General features: G+C 30.5%; 2 protein-coding genes across 2 annotated transcripts; both read left to right on the plus strand.

Moving 5' to 3' along the window:
- Positions 1 to 517: 517 nt before the first annotated feature.
- Positions 518 to 3237, plus strand: LOC106321226 (polyadenylate-binding protein-interacting protein 13-like). Its single transcript, XM_013759539.1, has 10 exons — positions 518 to 959; positions 1340 to 1447; positions 1539 to 1583; positions 1679 to 1751; positions 1833 to 1945; positions 2032 to 2091; positions 2223 to 2270; positions 2359 to 2427; positions 2772 to 2833; positions 3157 to 3237. The coding sequence occupies exons 1-10, from the start codon at positions 600 to 602 to the stop codon at positions 3197 to 3199; spliced, it is 981 nt and encodes a 326-aa protein (XP_013614993.1). The 5' UTR covers positions 518 to 599; the 3' UTR covers positions 3200 to 3237.
- A 3484-nt stretch (positions 3238 to 6721) lies between these two features.
- Positions 6722 to 9234, plus strand: LOC106321227 (polyadenylate-binding protein-interacting protein 13-like). The gene is made up of 10 exons (XM_013759540.1): positions 6722 to 7081; positions 7386 to 7493; positions 7585 to 7629; positions 7724 to 7796; positions 7873 to 7985; positions 8075 to 8134; positions 8238 to 8285; positions 8379 to 8447; positions 8773 to 8834; positions 9154 to 9234. The coding sequence occupies exons 1-10, from the start codon at positions 6722 to 6724 to the stop codon at positions 9203 to 9205; spliced, it is 990 nt and encodes a 329-aa protein (XP_013614994.1). The 3' UTR covers positions 9206 to 9234.
- Positions 9235 to 10291: the final 1057 nt, after the last annotated feature.

Below are 10291 nucleotides of genomic sequence, written 5' to 3' on the forward strand. Positions count from 1 at the left end.
TTTTAGTCAAACCGATGGTAAAAGTTTTTACAATTTCTTCCTAACTACTTAATACCCGAAAATAAAATAATAACAATAATAAAATAGCTTGATTTTCTTCTACAATTTTTTTTTTAAAAAATTAAGTATCTTAGCTAAAATAAACTAAAAATCTAAAATATTAAGTTATATAATAACTTATTTTAAATCAATATGAAAGAAAAGGTTAAAAATTCATTGCTAAACAAAAAGAAAATAGTGAAATATGTTGGTAGAAAAAGAAGGGTAATTTTTTTTTCAGAATCTTGTTAAAGAAATAACATTAAATTTCATTAGTCAGAAAATTTGATATAAATTAATATAACAAGAACAATGAAGAAATGGTGTTGACTAGTGACCAAAATAATTAATAACGAAGAAATGGTATTGACAAATGACCAAACTAATTAATAATAATTTATTGCATCTGTATATTTTCTTGACTGGAATTTGTTGTAATTTTTTGGTAATCAATTTATTGTTTTCATTTAACCAAAAAGAGCTTCATATTCCTCTTTTCTACGTCAAACTTTTCTTCGGTCAGATTTGTTGCGATACAGATAATTCATCCTTTGGTGTGAATGATCATGGCTGTCCCGGAAAATGATGATGTGAAAGTGGACTCTTCTGATCAAAATCTAGACAACAACACTGCTTCATTAGCAGCTACGATGAGGCCGCCATCTCCTGATGATCAGAACCCTGAATCCAACTCTTCTGTTGAGACACCAAACTCAACAAAGGGCAGTGAAGGGGCTCTCAAGAGTGAGATAAGTCATATGGATGTTAAGTTTTCTAAACTAAATCCGATGGCTAGGGAGTATGTTCCACAGCCACTTGCTCCAACCCTCCCTGTGTTTGTGGAGAATAGCTTATGGTTTACCAACAGTTTCGCAATGCAAGCTTTCTCTGCTGAGGACAATGACCTTTTCGATACAAGGGTATGTATTATGTATATCATTTTTTACATTATTCTCTGAGTTATGGTCTATATGTGCTGGATTTATTATGTTTCATGAAAATGTCTTGTCAATGTTTACATCTTGTGAATTATATAACATTTTTTTGTTTATCATTTCTTAGATTGATGAGAAATGTAATATGAAAATCATGATCTGTGTTTGCAATGCTGGATCTAGAATTAATTTAGAGGACCATAAATATTTAATTCAATGTTAATAAAAAAATTCTGATAATTTGGAGAACATGTGACCTATATATAATAGTTTTTAGAAAATAGGGGTCAAAGCGAATGTTTTATCCAGCTATACCTATAACCAACATGTGACCTATATATAATAGTTTTGTCCTTTTAATGCAGAGAATGAACTTTGGCCAATGGAAGCGAAGGATGAGCAAGAAAACAAGCCTGGCTCAGAAGGAAGAAGTAATCAGGAGAACTGTCCATGTCTTAGACATTGATCAACAGGTCTAAAAAGAGAATTGCTATCTTCATGAACGCACTTTCTCAGAAGGGAGTGTAATAAAACTAACCAAAGCTCTCTTTTGTCTTTTTGTAGGTTACTGAGGAGCAACTTGCTGGTCTCTTTCAATCTTGTGGCCAGGTACTTGAGTAATGTACCTCTTAGCCACTTTATTTTAATATCATCTTCAAACTCAAGTCTCATACATTTTCTTGTTCATTTTTTTGGGTCTAAAGGTTGTTGATTGTCGTATATGCGGTGACAATAAATCGATTCTCCGTCTTGCCTTCATTGAGTTCACTGATGAAGGTACCCTCTACTCTTAACTGTTTTATCACTTTAAAATGTTCTTCTTGTGTTTACTAATTAATCATTGAAGTAATGTCTCAGAGGGAGCTAGGGCTGCTTTAAGCCTATCAGGAACACTGTTTGGTTCTTATCCTATACAAGTTCGTCTATCAAAAACAGCTATTGCACCTGTGAACCCGAGTCTCCTTCCAAAGGTTAGTTAATTTATATAATTATATCTAAACCAGTCTTTAGGTTTGACTCTTCCTCTAATCCTGAGATTGCATAATGTTGCTTTCAGTCTCAGGAAGAGCGTGAGAAATGTGCAAAGACTGTTTACTGTACTAATATCGACAAGAAGGTAATCTTGATTTTCATTTTTCTAATTATTTCATATCTGTTTGCATCATGACTAATTTAGTCAAACAATGTAATGGAGAAATTGAACCTTTTATATTTATCTTAATTAGTTCGTTTTTATATTACATGCAGGTCACTCAGATGGAACTGGAAGATTTCTTTAAAGCAGCATGTGGGGAGGTACATATTTGGTTATGGCTAGGCAGATTGTTTATACTTTATACTATGTTGTGTTTTTCGATTTTAAGTCATATTTATTTTCTTGTAGATTCAACATGTGAGGCTTATTGGAGACTGTCATCACCAAACCTGCATTGCTTTTGTTGAATTTAAGCTGGTGATTTTCTCTTGCCTGTTTTTTCCTTACATCAAATTTCATTATCACGTTGGTAACTGCATGAACTTGATTCTAAAGTTAAATCATATTATGATACTTATAAAAGTTTCAAGTTGAGCTTAATTAATTTTACATACGTTGATACGTGATAGTCTTTTGAAGTTGTACTTATAATCCTCGGACTAGATATATATTACGTCATAAATGTGATATACACACTGCAATAATGTGCATGCTCCACTATATATATTAATTTTTGTTTGGCCTGATGAGGCAATGTTTGACCCTAATCACCTTTGTGTACAAATAATAAAGTGGTAAATGATTAATTTTGAATGTTTCAGGTGGAAAGTGCAGTTTCTGCTCTTAATTGCAGCGGTATTGTCTTGGGCGGTCTCCCTTTAAGGTAGGGTTACAACAGTTTCACTATTCCTTTTTTTTATACTGTGGCCTCTTGATTCTTCTCGTGTTTAGTTTTCATCAATCTATTATAACCATTTGCGATTAGCTCGTTTAGTTTTGGATGCAGAATGTTGCATGCTAGTTGTAGATATAAATAGTTTGGTGGATTTTGTAACATTTTCTCTTGTTAAGACGCCTCAGGTCTTTAGTTATTTTCTTTTGAATCAAGTGTAAGAATGTTGGTGTTCTTTAAGGTTAGCAACACATAATAAAATCATCACTGTGTCTGTGAGATTAATATTTTGCTTTTCTTCTATATGTGTGAAGGGTGAGCCAGTCAAAGACACCAGTAGAGACCAACCTGATTTAAACTAATGGTAACTTCATCAATTCAAGGAGAGAAAGAGCGATCAAATGTCATTTTAAAGATACTCAGAACCGTTTTATGTTCGTATAATTAACAATCCTTGTTGTTACTTAACCTCTCATACTTTCTCCTTCTTCTATTTGCGTTATGGACCAAATTGTTCGGTTTATTTATTTTTATATTCATGGATCATTTTAAGACTCTTTTTTGGGGAAATCTTTGACTTTGCTCTATCTTTTGTCTGTATCTCCATGCATAGACATCTGGTAAGATTACTGATCAGTGTGTTTATTTGTTTTAAGTTCTTGTCAAATTGTTTCATTAATCTTTCTTGTTGTTTCTGTTAGATTTTAGGATAGTCTTTGCTTCGTGAAAGAATATATATTTTCTATGTTATTTAGGTTTGATCTGCTTTTTTTAGTTTATAATCATATTATTGTCTGAAAGAATCTAGTTAGCTTGCCAAGATATAGGCGACCATCATGGTCAAACAAAACAATCTACTAAAAAGGCCCTATATCTTGATATACTATATGCACTAAACTACAGTTTTTTTATAAATTAGGAAATCCTAAATACTTTATTCAATAGTTTAAAAATCTAAAGTGTTGGTTGGTGTCGTGATCATTTCAGACTAGATCTTTTCCACAATTATTTTGAACTTTACGTTTTAGGTTCTTTTGATGTGGTAATTAACAGATTCTATTCTTTTCCATCAAAATAATATTTTAATTTAAATGCTATCTTTTTGTGTAGGTAGCTTTCTGTATTGACCACAACTAAAATTAGACTCAATACATATGGAAGTTTTTCTAGTTGATATTTTTAGCATGTGTTTGTAACTAAAAGTATATATTATTCATCTTTATGACCAAGTCCTTTGACTTGTTGTTTCAGATTGGGACGTTATTAGTTATCCAATAATAAAAATAGATATGTATTAATAAAGAATTTATATATAGGGTTTAAAGTGGACCATCATTTCCACTAAGATAAGTCTGGACATTGATGCAAACATGATAATACAACACTATTAAATCCATGTTGAATCGAAAATGAATTTGACACATTGTTCTTTGTTTGTAATTTTTACTTTTCCTAAATAGTTGTCAACAATGCAAATAGGTTATTTCATATCCAAAAATAAATTCATTAATATTAAAATACTTAAAATTACGTAACTCCATGTTATTGACTCGCCAGAAAAGTTAAGCTAGAAATGTTTTAATGAATTTAGACAGTTTCCAATTCTTCATATCCAAATCTCGGAAAATCTCTCCAGAAATTTAACATTCCAACTTACATCCACTAAACAGTAATGTTGGTGACATACATAGAAGATTATTTATAATTTAATATTTAAGTGTCCTGTTAAGTAATTGAAATAACCTTTCGTCCATTAACTTAAAATTAATTTTAGACACATATTCTCCAAATATCTCATCATAAGGATAATTCACAAAATGTCTTAAATATCCAAAGATAGTAACTCATCCAACCAAATCTACAAAATTCGAGCAATAGTAGGATATTAAATTTGGTAAGAATGCATTACATATTTATTCTTTATAAACTAAATGATAATACATACCGATTGGATAAGTGTTGTCAACATATTTTGGAGAACTCGTTTGAATGGAAACCGATCAAACATTATATCTTCAGTAAGTGTTAAACCATAAAATAATTGACTGCGTTCGACTAAATTGATGTGAAAATTGTGGGGAGTATTCTTTCTCGATCCATCGCAAGGTCTAGCTTCAAATCGTCGGAATATTTTCCATTTATTTTCATCAAAAAGCTGAAATAGTGCTTGTCCGGTTAATGATGAGGAAGTACTAATTCAATTCTACAACCTTAATTTAAAGGGAAAGTAAACAAAATTTCTTATACAATTAACCAAAGAAAAAAATTAAATAAATATTACATAGAACTTACATTTGGATCAGCAAAAATAAGATGCTTCTCTTTTAGATTTAGCGGGCTTGTTGTTTACCATACTCTTAATACCTTTTCTCAAACTTCGACATTAGTTGATTTTTCAGTAAGTTCAGAAATTAGGGTGTTAATGTTTGCCATGAAGTTAGACTTTCGATTTTCCTCTGACTTTTCTTGAACAAGTGAGAACTTTTTGGAGAATTATAAGATCTGATGTTTAAATTGTTTTTTGAAATGTTTTAACTTTTCATCGGATATTAAAGAGACATCAAAGGATGTTATAAGTGAGTATCAATCTTCAGATCATTAGGCTAACATACTTAAATGGTGATAATCAATAAATTTAATAATTTGTTAGGGTTGTCTTTCAATAAAAATATATTTATTTATTAATTATAGTGTTGAATATAAAAAATAAATGCATAGTATATGTAATGTTAAAAAAATGATTTTTACATAAAATGAAAACCAAATTTTACTTAACTGTATCATTTTTTTTAAAAAAAAAAAATAATTTGCCTATAACATATTCAGTTTTTTAATATCCTAAACGATAATATATATGATGTTTGGTTCAAAAAAATATTTTTTATATTGGCCTAAAACAATATTACATTTCCTAATATTTATATATGAAAATATATTAATTCATCTACCATCACTATTAAAATAATTTTATATTTTTACAATATTCAGCATCCAAAGTTTTCCATTACTTAATAATTATATTATTTACATAATAAAATATATGTCAAATTACTTTATTAACCTATTAATGTAATGTTCATGACTAATGCTCGTATGAATATGATGCTCTTAGTCAAATATAGTAAATGTGATCTATTATATATTATTATATAGTAAAAAAATATTTGATTTATGAATATCCAAGTTTTATAATTTTATTTGAACTATCTTAAAATATTTTATAAATTTACGTAGTTATTAGTAAATCATATTTGAGACTCAAGTCCGGTTTTTTGGTATAAGATTATTAATAATTTTTAGTCAAATAGATGGTAAATTTTTTTATAAGGTCTTCCTAACTGCTTAATACCTTAAAATAAAATAAAAAGTTACAAAACGGGTTGATTTTCTTCTACCATATAACACTCGTATTTTACCTAACGAAACTAAAAATATTAAATATTATATTATGTAATAATTTCTTCTAAACAAATATGCAAGAAATTAAAGGTTGAAATTAATTCATTGCCGAAGTAAAAGAAAATAGTGAAATATGTTGACAGAAAAAGGGTAATTTTTTTTCAGAATCTTGTTTAGGAAATTAAATTAAATTTCATTAGTAAGAAAATTTGATATAGACTAATATAACAAGAACAATGAAGAAATGGTGTTGACTAATGACCAACATCATTAATAATTAAGAAATGCTATTGACAAATGACTAAACTAATTAATAATAATTTATTGCATCTGTATATTTTCTTGACTGGAATTTATTGTTTTTTTTGGTAATCAATTTATTTTTTTCATTTAAGAAAAAGAGCTTCATATTCCCTTTATTCTACTTCGAAATTTTCTTCAGTCAGATTTTTTGCGATACAGATTCATCCTTTGGTGTGAATGATCATGGCTGTCCCGGAAAATGCTGATCTGAAGGTGGACTCTTCTGATCAAAATCTAGACAACAACACTGCTTCATTAGCAGCTACGATGATGCCGCCATCTCCTGATGATCAGAACCCTGAATCCAACTTTTCTGTTGAGACACCAAACTCAACAAAGGGAAGTGAAGGGGCTCTCAAGAGTGAGATAAGTCATATAGATGTTAAGTTTTCTAAACTAAATCCGATGGCTAAGGAGTATGTTCCACAGCCCCTTGCTCCAACAATCCCTGTGTTTGTGGAGAATAGCTTATGGTTTACCAACAGTTTCGCAATGCAAGCTTTCTCTGCTGAGGACAATGACCTTTTCGATACAAGGGTATGTATTATGTATATCATTTTTTACATTATTCTCTGAGTTATGGTCTATATGTGCTGGATTTATTATGTTTCATGAAAATGTCTTGTCAATGTTTACATCTTGTGAATTATATAACATTTTTTTGTTTATCATTTCTTAGATTGATGAGAAATGTAATATGAAAATCATGATCTGTGTTTGCAATGCTGGATCTAGAATTAATTTAGAGGACCATAAATATTTAATTCAATGTTAATAAAAAAATTCTGATAATTTGGAGAACATGTGACCTATATATAATAGTTTTGTCCTTTTAATGCAGAGAATGAACTTTGGCCAATGGAAGCGAAGGATGAGCAAGAAAACAAGCCTGGCTCAGAAGGAAGAAGTAATCAGGAGAACTGTCCATGTCTTAGACATTGATCAACAGGTCTAAAATGAGAATTGTTATCTTCAAGAACCCAATTTCTCAGAAGGAAGTGTAATAAAACTAACAAAAGCCCTCTTTTGTCTTTTTGTAGGCTACTGAAGAGCAACTTGCTGGTCTCTTTCAATCATGTGGCCAGGTACTTGAGTAATGCGTCTTTTAGCCACTTTTTTTTGATATCATCTTCAAACCCAAGTCTCATACAGTTTCTTGTTCATTTTTGGGGTCTTAAGGTTGTTGATTGTCGTATATGCGGTGACAATAAATCTATTCTCCGTATTGCCTTCATTGAATTCACTGATGAAGGTACTTCTACTCTTAACTGTTTTATCACTTTAAAATGTTCTTCTTTTGTTTACTAATCAGTGAGGTAATGTCTCAGAGGGAGCTAGGTCTGCTGTAAGCCTATCAGGAACTCTGTTTGGTTCTTATCCTATAAAGGTTCGTCTTTCAAAAACAGCTATTGCACCTGTGGACCCGAGTCTTCTTCCAAAGGTTAGTTAAGTTATATAATCATATCTCAACCAGTCTTAGGTTTGAATCTTCCTCTTATTATTCCTGAGATTGCATAATCTTGCTTTCAGTCTCAGGATGAGCGTGAGAAATGTGCAAAGACTGTTTACTGTACTAATATCGACAAGAAGGTAATCTTGATTTTCATTTTCCTAATCACTTTCCTCAGATGGAACTGGAAAATGAACCTTTTCTATTCATCATAATTAGTTTTCATTTTTATATTACATGCAGGTCACTCAGATGGAACTGGAAGATTTCTTTAAAACAGCATGTGGGGAGGTACATATTTGGTTATGGCTAGGCAGATTAGATTGTTTATACTTCGTACTATGTTGTGTTTTTGGATTTTACGTCATATTTATTTTCTTGTAGATTCAGCATGTGAGGCTTATTGGATACTGTCATCACCAAACCTTTATTGCTTTTGTTGAATTTAAGCGGGTGATTTTCTCTTGCCTTTTTTCTCCGTACATTAATTTTCATTATCACGTTAGTAACTGCATGAACTTGATTCAAAAGTTAAATCATTTTATGATACTAAAATTTTCAAGTTGAACTTAATTAATTTGACAGACGTGTTAGTCTTTTGAATGCTGTACGGACTAGATATATATTATCGTCATAAATGTGATATACACACTGCAATAATGTGCATGGTCCACTATATATGTTGAATTTTGGTTTGGCCTGATGAGGCAATTTTTAACCCTAATCACCTTTATGTAAAAATAATAAAGTGGTAAATGATTAATTTTGAATGTTTCAGGTGGAAAGTGCAGTTTCTGCTCTTAATTGCAGCGGTATTGTCTTGGGCGGTCTCCCTTTACGGTACGCGTTACAACAGTTTCACTATTCTTTTTAATTATACTGTGGCCTCTTGATTTTTCTCGTGTTTAGTTTTTCATCAATCTATTATAACCATATGCGGTTAGCTCGTTTAGTTTTGGAAGCAGAATGTTGCATGCTAGTTGTAGATATAAATAGTTTGGTGGATTTTGTAACATTTTCTCTTGTTAAGACGCCTCAGTTCTTAAGTTATTTTCTTTTGATTCAAGTGTAAGAATGTTGGTGTTCTTTAAGGTTAGCAAGACATAATAAACTCATCACTGTGAGATTAATATTTTGCTTTTCTTCTATATGTGTGAAGGGTAAGCCAGTCAAAAACACCAGTGAGGCTAGACCAACCTGATTTAAACTAATGTTAACTGCAAACCGATTCAAAGAGCTCATCAATTCAAAGGAGAGAAAGAGCTACAAATGTCATTTTAAAGATACTCAGAAGCGTTTTATGTTCGTATAATTAACGATCCTTTTGTGACTTAACCTCCCAGACTTTCTTCTTCTTCCAAATTGCTGGGTTTATTTTTTTTATATATTGCATGGATCATTTTAAGACTCTTTTTGGGGAAATCTTTTATTTTGCTCTATCTTTTGTCTGAATCTCCATGCATAGTCATCTGGTAAGCTTAGTCAGTGTTTTATTTGTTTTAAACTCTTGTCAAATTGTTTCATTAATCTTTCTTATTGTTTCTGTTAGATTTTAGGAGAGTCTTTGCTTTGTGAAAGAATATTTATTTTCTATGTTATTTAGGTTTGATCTGCTTTTTTTTTAGTTTATAATCATATCATTGTCTGAAAGAATCTAGTTAGCTTGCCAAGATATAGGCGACCGTCATGGTCAAACAAAACCATCTACTAAAAAGGCCCTATATCTTGATATACTATATACACAAAGCCTACAATTTGTTTTATAAATTAGGAAATCCTAAATACTTTATTCAATAGTTTAAAAATCTAAAGTGTTGGTTGGTGTTGTGATCATTTCAGACACTCTTTTCCACAATTATTTTGAACTTTACTTGTTAGGTTCTTTTGATGTGGTAATTTACAGATTCTATTCTTTTTCATCACAATAATATTTAAATTTAAATGCTATCTTTTGTGTAGGTAGCTTTCTGTATAGACCACAACCTTAATTAGACTCATTACATATGGAATTTCTCTAGTTGATATTTTTAGCATGTGTTTGTAACTAAAAGTATATATTATCCATCTATATGACCGAAGTTCTGTGACTTGCTTGTTTCTGATTGGGACGTTATTAGTTATCCAATGTTAAAAATAGATATGTATTAGTAAAGAATTTATATATAGGGTTTAAAGTGGACCATCATTTCCACTAAGATAAGTCTGGACATTGATGCAAACATGATAATACAACACTATTAAATCCATGTTGAATCGAAAATGAATTTGACACATTGTTCTTCGTTTGTAATTTTTAC

Source organism: Brassica oleracea, unplaced genomic scaffold (assembly GCF_000695525.1).
Source record: "Brassica oleracea var. oleracea cultivar TO1000 unplaced genomic scaffold, BOL UnpScaffold01326, whole genome shotgun sequence".
Lineage (NCBI taxonomy): Eukaryota > Viridiplantae > Streptophyta > Magnoliopsida > Brassicales > Brassicaceae > Brassica > Brassica oleracea.